At 43.3% G+C, this 14325-nt stretch overlaps 1 protein-coding gene across 5 annotated transcripts in view; it reads left to right on the top strand.

Annotated features, from left to right (window-relative positions):
* The first annotated feature begins 9697 nt into the window (after positions 1–9697).
* Positions 9698–14325, top strand: part of STK39 (serine/threonine kinase 39) — a 316473-nt gene continuing 311845 nt past the window's right edge. For 3 of the 5 annotated variants that reach the window (XR_006205518.1, XM_042949024.1, XM_042949025.1), the window contains exon 1: positions 10309–10618. Coding sequence is in view for 4 of the 5 variants with exons in the window: in XM_042949024.1 (XP_042804958.1) it covers positions 10324–10618 (295 nt within the window). In the remaining variant the exon portion in view is untranslated. Of the gene's footprint in view, positions 10066–10308; positions 10619–14325 lie in introns of those variants that run through there. The other 2 variants (XM_042949026.1, XM_042949028.1) reach the window with 2 other exon arrangements.

The following is a 14325-nucleotide window of genomic DNA, read 5'->3' as shown; positions in this document are numbered from 1 at the left end:
TTTGTGAAAGAAAAAAAACCTGTATTTAAATGAAGGTAAAAGCTTAATTTTTGTGGGTAAATCTGATAAATTTATGAGAACATTCTTTCAAAACTTATCATTTTTGAGCCCTTCATATATTAATACCATCTGAAGTCTAAATTGTTTTGAATGGCTCTTCCTCTCCCTTCTGCTCTTCTTCCCCAGCGTCAGGGGTCTCTCCACCAAACCCAAGCCACCAGAGAATTGGACCCTGTGGCCCAATAACTTCAATGTCTAGTTGTGGAGTTTTTGAGGGAAAACTACAGTTTTGTACATGTGACCAATCTCCCTGTCCCCAAAGGATTTATTCTTTGTTTACGTGTCTGTCTGTCCCATTAGATCTTAAGCTCCTTTGAGAGCAGGGATGTGTCTCATTCATCATTCCATTATTCCACCGTCCTGTGTGCAAAGCTTCTGCACGGTACATACATAGTTTTTTTCTTTAAAATAATGCACTGAATATTATTTTATTCTAACCCTTTCAATGAAAATATAATATTTTAAGTTTATTTCTTTATTTGAGAAAGACAGAGACAGCGTGAGTGGGGACAAGGCAGAGACAGAGGGAGAGAGAGAATCCCAAGCAGGTTGAACTCACAAAACCACGAGATTAAGACTTGAACCGAAACCAAGAGAGGCTTAACCTACTGAGCCACCCAGGCTCTCCTCAATGAAAATATTTTTTAAAATATTTACTATTTCAACAGTTCTTATTTCAAAAACACTAAGTCCTTTTAAATTGGTATTTTGCTTTGATTATTTGTTGTCACGTCTAATTCAGGAAAACCATCAGTGACCTTTGAGCCTTTTCAAGTTGTCACCTTGCTGGAAACCCCCCAGCTCTGGTGCTTTTCTAGTTATTGTGGCTTTCCTGTGTCACAGTGGTGTTCTCTGGGTGATCACAGTTATTTGCAACTTGGACTGCACATTAGAATCACCTAGATGCCCAATTTCTACCTGTGGGCTATGTGGTTTAGTAGAGTATAGGTGACACTCAGGACTGAAGAGTTGTTTTTTTTTTTTTTTTTTGAAGTTTATTTACTTATTTTGCGGGGGGGGGGGGGGGGAGCAGAAAGAGAGAGGGAGAGAGAAAATCCCAAGCAGGCTCCATACTGTCAACGCAGAGTCTGACAGTGAGATCATGACTGGAGCAAACCCCGAGACTCATTGGATGCTTAACCAGCTGAGCCACCCAGGTACCCCCAGGCCTGAAGACTTTTAACAAGCTGCACGGGTGATTCTGACACCCAACCAGACTGAAAACCACCTGGATCATCTGTACTTTATGCCCTGGCCTAACCTGAACATGGGCTCAGTTCTCTGAAACGTGGCATAAAAGGATACTCTCCTGGTCTGATGTGGACTACAAGTGGTTGACCTGCACAGTATTATTGTTTCATAACTGTGAACTATTTCAAACGTACAGTAGAGATACTAGTGTAATAAAAACTCATGGACCTTCCATCCAGTCTAACAAATCTTATCATTTTGCTCTATTGCAGATTTTTATTGAAGAGATAAAACATTACAGATGCCATAGAAGCCCTTTGTGTGCCTTTCCCCCGACTACCCTGTCCAGAGGTAATGACTACCCTGAGTTTGGAGTTTATTATTCTGATCCATCTTTCACTGAATGTGTACTTATTCGAAGACTCTGTTTAGTGTTTTCTTGTTTTTAAACATTATGTATATGGTATCAGATTCTGTGCAGCGTTTTCTAAAATTGGGCCAATATTTAAAAACTGAAAAATTTCACATGAAATCAGATTTGTTGGCTTCTCTTGAAACAACCGGAAGATCTGGCAACATGGGGCTAGCTTTCTGGCGTGACAGCATGCCGTGCTGGGCCAGCGCTGTTTCGGCGTGACATGGTCCCACTGCTCACACTGTGTAGACATATGTGCTTGCACCTGGACTGTGTCTCCTTTGATGTAGTTCTGGCCCCTGATACTGAACTTCCTTCCATCATCATTCTTTTCTTCCCTCAAGCCTGTCCTTTGCTCCTAACTGCTGAATTTCAAAGGCATCTACCTCTTCAAGTATCTCTAGCCACCTCTAACATCCACTTGTCCTTCTGCTCTCTCCTCTCTTTAGTCGGATCTTCATTTTCGTTTTCTTGCCGTTTCCTGCCATTTTTCTTAGGATCCTTGAGTTTAGCACTAAAAGGGCATGGTTTGGCTTTGTTGTTGTTGTTGTTGTTTAGACTTTGTCAGTCAAGAAGAAGTCATTTATTTTTTTTTTTTAAATTTTTTTTTTTAACGTTTATTTATTTTTGAGACAGAGAGAGACAGAGCATGAACGGGGGAGGGGCAGAGAGAGAGGGAGACAGAATCGGAAGCAGGCTCCAGGCTCTGAGCCATCAGCCCAGAGCCCGACGCGGGGCTCGAACTCACGGACCGCGAGATCGTGACCCGGGCTGAAGTCGGACGCTTAACCGACTGAGCCACCCAGGCGCCCCAGAAGTCATTTATTTTAATCAGCAAACTGACCCATCATATTACATCTCTGTGATCTCTACCTATTCACATGTTTTGGTAACTTTAGGGGGTAGCTAGGGCCCTCGAAGATTGGACATTGGATTAAGTGGGATTTTATGGGTTATACAATTCTTAAAAAAAATTTTTTTTTAAGTTTATTTATTTAGCAGCGCCTGGTTGGCTCCGTTGGTTAAGCATCTGACTTCAGCTCAGGTCATGATCTCATGGTTCGTGGGTTCAAGCCCTGTGTCAGACTCTGTGCTGAAGCGCAGAGCCTGGAGCCTGCTTCGGATTCTTTGTCTTCTTCTCTCTCTGCCCCTCCCCCACTTGCACTCTGCCTTTCTCTCAAAAATGAAGAAACATTAAAAAAATTTTTTTAAGTTTTTATTTTGAGAGAGTGCATGCACATGCCCGAGCAAGTTGGGGAGGGCAGAGAGAGGGGGAGAGAGAGAGAGAGAGAGAGAGAGAGAATCCCAGGCAGGCTCCGCCTGTCAGTGCAGAGTCCAATATGGGGTTCGAACTCATAAACCGTGAGATGACAACCTGAGCTGAAGTCAAATGCTTAACCAGATTGAGCCACCCAGGTGCCCTGTGGGTTCTACAGTTCTTAAGGGAGTAAGTAGTTTTGTCTTTTATTTTCCTACAGTGTTTGGCAAAGTGCCATGCAAATTATAGTCCCTAGAAATATATTTACTGAATGAAAGAACATTAATAAGTTAAATTACAAGTATTTTATTACATACCCCTCCTTACAAGCCAGGGCAGCCCCTGGCCCTCCTTTGTCTCAGACTGGATGTAACCCAAGATATTGCTCCCGATAAAGATCTGAGCCTGGCAGGAAGGCCAGAGAGGCAGAGATGGAAGAATGTTCAGGGTTTGTGGATAGTTTTGGTGGGAGGATTTTTTAATAAGAAGAGAGAGGCATTGAGAATATCTTTGGTGTTTGGGAAAATCTGAAGGTGAGAGGGATGAACAAAATATTTTCAGAAAATACTGTTTTCTGTAATGAATGGGATTCCTATTTGATATTCTTCAATGGAGTCAGCACTACAGAATCAAATTGTTTTTAATTACATTTTAATGTCATTCTGCCTCGGACAGGACTCTCAGGTTTTAGGAAGATTGCATCATAAAAGAAATATGTATGCAGCACAGATTTACCATAATGCCTTTGGATGCTTTAGAAAAGGACAAACCTTGCTAAATATGGAGGTCTTCCCCTGTGCTACAGAGATTAGGGCTTCTGGTAAGACCTTTCTCTATTAGGACCAGAAACCTTTCTATCATGGTCAGAAACCTCTGAGATTAATGAAGAGGCATTCACTGTCACCAGAGCAATTTTGTCTGTAATATAAAATGCAATAGAAAGTCAATTTCAAGAGCTGGTTGGGAAATAATGAAAACACATGTAAGTTCTAATTCATGTAAGTTTAATTTCTTAATCACATATGATGAATTTAAAAAGCAGTGTCTTTACAATAATTCAACGTAAAATAGATTTAAGCCTCTCTTTCCATTTATGGCTTGGAAATAAGCAGTAATGACACCTTAACACTAAATTGTGTTAAACCTAATAAAATAGAATCACACCGTTCTGGACTTCAGATGGTAGATAGCATCAGCTGGGTCAGTGGAAAGAGCATGACACCTCTATCAGTATGCTAAATGGGAAAGGTCTTCAAAGTTGGAAAGGTTCATATATTCTTGAATGCATTTTTCAGATGGACATTTGATATCTCTGCCAAGAATCCATTCAGATATTTACTCCGCAGAATTTGTTGAAAGTAATGTTAAAAACAAGGTGTAGAGTTCAGGGTTTGGGTAGTGTGGTGGCTCCAGAGTGGCTAATTTCCATTAGTGCTCTTTGCTAAAGCGGGTCCAAATAAAATGCAGTTGACTAAAGAACAGATCCTGTAATCCTGCTATATTGGCTCCTCAGGGCTGCTTTAACAAAGTACCACAAACTGAGTGGCTTAAAATAACAGAAGTGTATTCTCTCACAGTCTGAAGTCTAGAAGTCCAAAATCAAGGTATTGGCAGGGTTGATTCCTACTGGAGGCTCTAAAGGAGAATCTGTTCCATGCACCTCTCTTAGCTTCTGGTTGCTGCTGATAATCTTTGGCATTCTTTAGTTTATAGACCTGTTACTCCAATCTTTGCCTCCTTGGTTACATGGCATTCTTCCTGTGTGTGTCTGTATCTCTGGGTCCAAATTTTCTCTTCTTATGAGAGTACCAGTCATTAGGGCCCAACCTAATCCAATCCAGAATGACCTAATTTAATTAGATTACATTTGCCAACACCCTATTTGCAAATAGGGTCATATGCACAAGTATTGGGGTTTAGGAATTCAATATATCTTTTTAGGGGACATAATTCAACTTGTAATATGTACCTTCCCCTGACACCATCACCCTTGAATCCCTCCCAGTCCAAAATTTTGGAGCCATTAGTGTGTGCAGTGGGTCAGATGTGTTGCACATACCAGCTCATTTCATCCTTCCAGCAACCCAATCATCCTGGGGTGATTGTCCCTATTTAAAAAAAAAAAATAGGCTCAGAGAGTTTAAGCTGCCAGCTAGTAAGTGCAGAGTAAATATTTAAATCCAGCTATTACTGACTTAAACCTATTCCTTTTCTACTATGCTTTGCCATCATCCTAACTCAAAAACATTGGATCCTTGTCTCTGGAAGCAATCATTAATTTTTTTTTATTTTTAAAAATGTTTATTTATTTTTGAGAGAGAGAGAGAGACAGAGTGTGAGCTGGGGAGGGGCAGAGAAAGAGGAAGAGAGGGAGACACAGAATCCAAAACAGGATCCATGCTCTGAACTGTCAACATAGAGCCTGATGTGGGGCTTGAGCTCTCAAACCATGAGAGCATGACCTGAGCCGAAGTCAGATACTTAACCAACTGAGCCACATAGGCACCCCTGGAAGGAATCATTTAAATTAAAATCCAGCTCTTCCACAATTTTCCCCTCAAACACAGTTACTAAAAGAGTAATTATGAAAGAGTTGGAGATGAAAGATACGGTGATAGATTTTCTTCATACCCAAGAACATCTGGCCTTTTCCCACCATGCAATGGCAGTGACCTTGTAGTAGATTACAGGTTACCCATGAGAGAAACACCATCTGTCAATCAAAACAGCCTCCCATTCCTTCAGTAGATGTATTTTTTTAAAGACATTTTATATATTGTACTTGTGTACATCTACTTTTTTAATGCATTGGGGCAATTTGATTTTTAAAGGAACCTCATTTGTCATCAAGTTCCATTTCTGTGCTCCTTAAATAATTCTTAAATCTACCCCCTCATCATTATCTTTAATATCATGAGCTTTATTCGCATGCATATTTGTCTAACTTGACTATAGCAGTGGCTTTCAAATAGGTCTCTCCGCCTTCAGTTTCCTCCCATGTAATCCACCCTTGACATGGCTGACTCATTCTGATGTTTAAAAGCATGTTTTTGTACATTTAAAAAGTGTTATATTCATTCAACAAATATGTACTGAGTACATTCTGTGCTAGATATTATTCCAGGCACCGGGAAACAGCAGTGAACCAAAGGAACAAAAACTCTTGCCCTCAGAGAGCTTATATTCTGTACAGTTCATGATTGCCATTATTACATATCTTTCTCCTATATATTTTTTTGTTACAAATCATGGCAGATAATAATAATGATGTTGGTGACATCAATGAGGGTTTTCATTTTATTGAACATTTACTATGTGTCAGCCATTTTGCTGAGCTGCTTACCTACAGATTATGTTGTAACAACCCACGAGGAAGTTATTATGATGCTGATTTTGTGAATGAGGAAATTGAGACTTAGTTTAATAAATCCAAAGTCAGAAATAAAAAAACATGTTGGGGGCAAGATTTGATTCTGGCACTTTCTTTCTTCAAGGCTGTGGCCACTACACTACACATCTTTTCTTAGATGTTCAAAGGACTGCAGAGGAGGAAAAAACTTCCTCTAACTTCCTAGGAACTTCTTTAGAAACTGGAAGCCTGAGAATCGAACTGACAAAAGACAGATTAGCATGAGTAAAAAATAAAGTTTGTTTGCATATGTGCAATGATCATACATGTGTGAGTACTACATGATGAATAACCCGAAGGGATGAGTAGAACCGGGGGCTTATATACCATTTTAACAAAGGGTGATAAATTGTGGAGAAGTGGTCTGACAAGGGAAAAAGGGGTTTGGCCTCTAGCAAGGGTAAATCATGGGAAGGTGACTGGGAAATACATAAGGTAAACTGATGATAGATACAGATTGTTCATGCAGACTCATTTCAGGGCCATCTCGGTGATAAGAGTCATTCTCTTCTTCCTGGTATGGGAGAGGGGGCACCTTTACAAATGGAAATTTCCTTTATGAATGGAAATTCCATTTACAAAAGGGAAATTTATGCCCTGCTTTTAGGCAGATAGGGGAGAGCAGAGAGCTCTTCCTGTGTCTGTTGTTTCTTTATTGCCTTCAGCTTAAAATAGTCCTTATGCCAAAGTGGCATTATTTTAGGGTAGCAGATTCTGATCCCTTTCAGGGATATTTATATGAATAAATAACCAAACCCCTATATAAGCTCTTTGTAAGGCAAATAACTACTACAATAATCTGTTTATAAGATGAAAATTTTATATATTCGGTTCATCTAAGGCAGCAGTTTGCTCTTCAGAGGACATTTGGAGGGATTTTTCACAGTTATGGCTGAGACTGGGGGGTGTTACTGGCATCTAGTGATAGAGGCCAGGAGAACAGATCTCTACAACACAGAGAATTATCTGGCACAAAATATCATAAGTGCTGAACTTGAGAAACTCTGACTTATAATGAGGCAGTTGTAAATGCTCAGTAACATTTAAACTCTTATTTTTTCTATGTTTTAAAGTCTCTGACTGAATGTATTCTTTATGTACTGAAGTAAACCTTGTTTATATTTTAAAGGCTTCCTCCCCTGCCATCATTCAGTTTAAATTCAGTAATAGGCTTTCAGGGGGAAAAAAATTGCCTATCAGTTGAGTGCAAGCAGGAGAGGGCCAGAGAGAGAGGGAGACAGAGGATCTGAAGCCGGCTCTGTGCTGAGAGCTGAGAGGCTGGTGCGGGGCTCAAACCCACGAACTGGTGACAGCATGACCTGAGCCCAAGTCAGATGCTTAATTAACCAACTGAGCCACCCAGGTGCTCCACAGTTGAGTACTTTTTAAATACACATATTTCTAAGTTTTATGTACCACTTTACTCAATTGTTTATGAAAATATTGACTTAAAATTCTAATATAATGCTTTTATAATTTTATAATTTAAAAATATAATTCATGTTCTTTTCTTTATATATAAAAATGATTCCAAAGGCCACTGGTAGTAAACAGTCTTCTGTAAACTGATTTCCTCATGGTAGTGATGGGAATGCACTGAGACACCAGCTTTGTTAAGTCGTCATTCTGGTAGCCATTTGGAAAGTGGTGGTCTGGGTACAAATATCTGGTATGTGGCTAGGGAACAGTTGTTCTTTGCAGGAAACTAAGTGATCTGTGTTTGATTCAAATCTGTGCTATTGATCCTGACAGCATCATGTTTTCCTATTAAGTTCCAAGAACTTTCCTTGGCCTTCACAGTCTCACTTCATGATTTGAAATTCAAAATATAAATTCATATGACAAAAATGGAGGTCATAGTCATTTAATTATTTTTCTTTTCCCTTAAAAGCAGTCCTTAAAAGTTCTTTGGGGTTGGGTGCAGCCCTTGAAAAGGTGAGCAGATACAGAGATCTCCCCTGTTTCCTTTTCCTCATTACTTAAAACATCAGAGGCCTGGAATTTACTTGTTCATGAAGTTGTCTGTTTCTTGACAGGCATTAAAATCAATAGGCAGTTTTTGAACACCCATGCATAAAAGATGTACACTTTCTTAGTTCAGCATAAATTTCTGCTTATAGACCAGAGTACCATAGTTGCTATACCCCATCTGTTCCATAATACTGTAAGAGATTAAGCATCGCTCATTCTAGTTTATATCAGTGTTTGACATATAACATTCGTCCCAATGAATTTTGGAGTTTCCTCTCAATTATCTTTAAAAGAAAAACTTGAGATTTTTTGTGTATAAACACAGAAAACAAAGTATCACAATCTTTCTTAGAGCTTTTTTTTTTTTTTTAAATAATGCTCATTATTCTTACTCATTTATTCAGTAGTTGTCATGAAAACTACACAATTTTGGCCAAATGACCAATATGACCACTGCTTCACTGCACCGTTTCTGCTTAAGACAAGAATGGTGTAATCTTGGTCATTACTACCAAGGGAACACAGGGAACATTCAGTGTGAAATACGACACCTATAATTAGGAAGACTCATGGTTAAACCATAGCAGTTTTAAAGATGAGGTAATTTTGACAGTGTTGGAAAAAAAGCAGCAATTAATCATGAGTTTTCAACGCCGTTTATTTAAGACACAGTATGCTCTGTAAAAGAAATGCCTGCTATCTGTTGTCCCTAGAGGGGTTAATGTGGCATGCTATTAAGAGTATAGAATTTGAAATAGTGTCCAAATCCCCAACATTTTTAAAATTCTAACTTCACAGGCCCTTATAGCACCTCCCTGGGATCCGGGCGGCCGGTAGGTAACAAATGAAGAAAGTCTGGGAACAGCCAGCGACCTAAGGAATCATGTTTCACTAAGAAAAAAAATAGAAGGGCTGCGATTAGATTAGACAAGGTGGGAAAGGGATATTGGCAGGTAATGCGCAGGAAAGTTACAACTTGGGTTATTTTTTAACTGGAGCCCTACAAACGGCCCGCGTGTAGGTGTCTCTCTCGCTAACTTGTAAATGAACTTCAGGTTCTCGTTAGCAGAGGCGACTTCTGAATCTGAGAACCTGGCGGCGGTTCAACGACCCCGCCCTCGGGGTCCCCAGGGGGCATCTTCTGGAGAGCCTGATTGTCTGGAACGCGGGCCCCGAAAGCAAACACAAACCCGCCTTGCTGCCCTCCGGTGGAAACTTCCCCGGCCGCGAGCAGAGCGGGAGGGGGCGGCGGGGCGGCGGTTCCCCTCGCGGAGGCAGAGAACTGCGCGCACGAGGCTCGGGTCGCGCGGCGAGCGCGGCGGCCGCCGCCTCCTCCCCACCCCGCCTCTGCCGGCGCTGCCTCCTCCCTCCGCCCGGCTCGGCCTCCCTCGCTCCCTCCCCTCGTGGCTGGCTCCGGCGGCGGCGGCGGCGGCGGCGGCGCGGCGGACGGGGAGGGCGTGCGCCGGCCGAGAGGTGTCGGCGGTGAGGGAAGGGAAGTTTCAAGTGGAAGGTCGTCCGCCGGCCGGCGCGTCCTCCCGCTCTCCTCCGGCAGCATCATGGCGGAGCCGAGCGGCTCGCCCGTGCACGTCCAGCAGCCCCAGCAGACAGCCCCGGTGACAGCGGCGGCGGCGGCCCCCGCGGCCGCGACAGCAGCGGCGGCCCCGGCAGCGCCCGCGGCGCCGGCTCCGGCCCCAGCCCCGGCGGCACAGGCCGTCGGCTGGCCCATCTGCAGGGACGCGTACGAGCTGCAGGAGGTTATCGGTCAGTGCGGCGGGCGCGGCGGGGCCGGCCCAGGCCGGGCGCCGAGGCCGGGAGGGAGGCGCGGCCGGGGGCGGGAGGGGGTGCGGGATGCTGGGCTTGCCTGCATGCACGCCCGGGAGGCAGAGCGGCCGGCTTCGGGGCCTACCGGCTTCAACAGTATTTTTTTTTTTTTTTTTTTTAATTTATTTGTTCGTTCTCTGAGCGCTGGTGCTGCAGGAGGCGGCGCGGCGGATGTGACTCGCACTGCAGACGAGCCGCATGCTGCAAACTTTTATCTCCCGATCGCCGGGCGGCGGAGCAGGGGACCGGCAACGCCGCCGCATCACCCTCCTCCCGCGCGATGGGGCCGCAGCCCGTGGCGGGTGGCCACGCAGGCAGGCAGTCGCGGGTGAGGTGGGGTTGCGGGGGCGCCGCCCTGGGCTTCCAGCGCCCCCGCGCTGCGCCCGGGGGGCCGCGTCCTGGGGGACTCTGCGGGCGCAGCCGCGTCTCTGCTCTTCAAGCTCCGCGCCCTTGCCGCCTGTCAGCGGCCTCACGCCGTGGGTAAGGGGGCCAGGTGGGAGTCGCGGAGGCCCAGGTTCTTTCCCGAGGTTGGGGAGGATGCCGGCCTCCCTGGCAGCCGCTGCTCCGCGCCCGCCTTGCAGCCCGGCGCGCCCCGGTACCCGCCTCTGGGTACCCTGGCGCGCCGCCTGCCGCCGAGCCTGGCCGCCCGGGGAAAGCAGGCGCCCTGGCCTTCTGCCCTGCACCGGGCCGGTGCTTTCCTCTGGTTCAGGGCCGAGCTGCAAGAATGAAACCCGAGGCTTTCTGTGATCTGCTTCCTGCCATTCGGTGCCATCTAGTCGGCTCACAAATATCACCTTATCTTACATTTTTAAAAGCCTGGCAAAGTCAACGGCAAGAAGCCGGCATTACTTTTCCTTAGGCCAAGCACGTGAAAGGCCAGGAGATTTGTGTTGACCCCTTCACTTAGAACGGTTCCTATCGGATCGTCCTTTTTGAGAGTCTTGTTAAACCTAGTTGGGGAAGCCTCCAGGCAAAGTGCACCCTCAGCTTCTAACCTTACTGGGGCTGGGCTAGGACGTAGTTTTCCCATATCTTGATGTTTAAGTACTGTGATGAAAAAGGAATTTCGGATATTTATGTTATCATTATTAATATTTGTTTTTCTTTTAAAGAATTCTCCACACCCCCTTTAAAAAATTAAAACAGAATTTCATTGGGTGTTTAAATGAGCCTTTATCACCTGCCACTGTGTGAATGAAACAGCATAGACCGAGATACGCATATATTTCATATATATGAGAAAATGATGGGCCGAACAGTAACCTAGGATATAAAAACTTCAAATCTAAAAGAGACATCTCTATATAAAATTCTTTGAAAACCCAGACTTTAAACAACTTTTGGCCAGAGATTCTCAAGGAATGTGTCTTTGTGTCATTGGCTGGATTAAATCACCTTAGGGGCTTTTCAAAGCCTATTCAGTGAAAAGTGCTTTAACCTGGCATATAAGCCCTTTCAGTATTTCATTGTTACTGCCTGTCCTCAACAGGCTTGCCCCTTCCCTTATTCTTCTTGTACTGATTGTGCCCTGAGTATGCTGCTGTCCTGTGACACATGGTTTTACATTCCTTATTGCCTGGGCACAGGCTCTTCTCTCATCCGAGTGCCCATCTTTGTAGTGAATCTCACACAGTTCCCGAGGCCAGAGAGAATTTTCTTAGAGAAGCCTTTTGCTTCTCCTGAGGCAAAGTACATTGACTGATCTCCTCTGCCTCTCCTTTTACATACTTCATAGGAAGCATGTCACCCCCTATTTTTTAATTTGTGCCACAAAATTTAAGGGCTTACTGTGTCCCAAGCGTTGTGCTAGATGTTCAGAAGCATGCAAGTTAATGAAAATGGTTCCTGCCCTCAAGGACTTCGGTTCTAGAAGATGTGATGTGTGAGCACTGGGAGAGCACAAAGGAAGGGGGAGGGGAACACAGGAACACCAGAATTTACTTTCCAATTTATTTGGTCATTTTGTTAATTATTAGAGTTAAAATGTGGGCTTTGCCTTTTGAAAACATAGTATTTTGAGTTGACTAGTTTTGTGAATTAATGAATAAAATCTTAATTTAAGTGAAGGGATTAAGTGCAGGGCTTCTCTCTGCTCGCAGTAACAGCATTGTTAATTATGGTTGGTCAATTTACCTAAGGAATTTGAGAGCAAAAACACCTGCTTATTACTTCTACCCCTGTTTTTGTACATTCAGACTGTAGGCATGGCTTTTCTCCATTTTAAATTTATCTCGTCTGTTTTCCAACTAAAAGGTGGTCTGTGTGGAGGCCATGTCATTGAAAAATCAGAGCACGGGAATAGGGTTTTGCAAGAGCTTAATGTTTATAGGGAATTATAAACCCATTTCCATTTAGTGTTTAATGCTAGTTGAGTGATTACAAGTGAACTTGTGGTTAAGCACTTTTGCTTAAACATTACATGCAGAAGAGTTAGTAGTTCAGACACTGAACTAGTTTCAACATGAATGCGGGTGGAGAGCCTTTGCCTCCCCTGTCCGTGTGGCAGGTGTCATATGATAGGGCTCCAGCAATGTGAGCTGTGACCAGCAGGAGGCTCGGATGTGCCTGAGCAGAAAAGACCAAGGGAGGCACCGTGTTTTAACTTTACAGCGTGGCACAGAGCACTTTTTCTTCATTTCCTTCTGCGCAGAGATTGGGGCCTCAGGATTATGAGAGAATAGGTTTACAAAAGTCCAAACAGAGCAGGTTCATTTGTTTGACTCCTGTTTTAGAAGAATAAACACAGGATTTTGCAGGTCTAAAAATAAAGGTTTCTTGTGGCATTGCTGTTCTTTTGTTGTAAAAGATCAATAGACAATTTGTAATGCTCTTAGGGTTAATCTGGTTCAGAAGTTTATGCATGACCTGGAAATGATGTAAAGTCTGTTGGAGGGATTGAAAATGTTGTGAAGTTATTAGGTTCCTCCTTTTAGCTGTCGATACCCTTGTCATAGTAGATTTCAAATATTCGTCTCCTAAATAAGGAATGGCTCTTGGGAGGTTTTCTAGCCTCTTTATACCCTTCAGCCTCATTAACCTTTGTTCCTTACCTCTCCCCTTCATCCCACCCTAAGATTGTTTCTTTAGAACTATCAGGGTTAGCCAACGATAAGACAATTGAAAAATTAGTTTCTTTGTTGGTGATGTCAATAGTATTACCTTTGTTGAACAGAATGAACAGTGAATCGTGTAAATGTTGTCTTGGGCATCTGTTGTAGAATTGAACAACCTCAAGGAACTTTTCTGGCAAAGAGCTGTGGTCGCTGCAATACCAGTTTCTGTATTTGAGTCAGATAATGGCGTCAGGGGCTGTTTTCTTGGCTGATTTTCCTCAGAGAAACCCTAAATTGACTTATGCCTCAGAGTAAGTTTGATTTCCTTAGATTTTTTGCAGGATAAGCCTCTCTTTAGTTTTGTATTTGGTTTCTCAGGGTTGCTTCATTTTGCCCTGAGTGGTCATTTAGAATGATCTAAAAGTAATACATTTAATTTTTGGTCTCAGTCAACAAAAGACTTTGGTTCCGAGAATCCTAGCTATAGTTTGATGGAGGGCTCCTCTGAATACTTTCTCTCCTGTGACGCTTTGTTTAACCATTCAGATGCATCTCCCCAAACCCAGATAATAGGGCATACAGCCAGGTTTTCAAGTAGCCTTTCCTAAAATGAGACCTGCCAGCAGCAGCCCAGAGACCTTCTGCCTCACTCTGTGCTCTCAGAGTTTGTGCGGATTCTGTGGTTTAGGGATTAGAACTGGTTTTATGGATACTCTAGAGGGATCTTGAGGACGTTGAGAGCTACGATGGGTCACAGTCGTTTTTCTAGGACCTCAGAGGGCCCAGGCACGGAGTGTGTATTTTGATCTTCCAGACCTTTAAACTGGGCTGCTTTGCTGCTAGTGTTGGTTTGCTAGTTTGGCCATTTTATTTTATTTCATCTTGTAAACTAAAAGGGCCCTCAGATGTATGGCCTAAGACAAGGCTTTGATTTTCATATCATTTCACCTTTTTTTTGTAAAGAGAAAAATATATATAGAAATACTCTTTTTGTACTTTTGTATTATTGTGGTAAAATATGCAAATACCACATAAGATTTACAATCTTAACCGTTTTCTAAGCGTATAATTCAGTGGCAGTAGTTACGTTCATAAGAGAAATGCTCTCTTATAGAATTCACCTGTGAAACCATCTTCACTTAAAGTT

This window comes from Panthera leo, chromosome C1 (genome assembly GCF_018350215.1).
Source record: "Panthera leo isolate Ple1 chromosome C1, P.leo_Ple1_pat1.1, whole genome shotgun sequence".
Taxonomy (NCBI): domain Eukaryota; kingdom Metazoa; phylum Chordata; class Mammalia; order Carnivora; family Felidae; genus Panthera; species Panthera leo.
The sequence above is the reverse complement of the archived record's forward strand: the minus strand, read 5'-3'. Positions and strand labels throughout refer to the sequence as shown.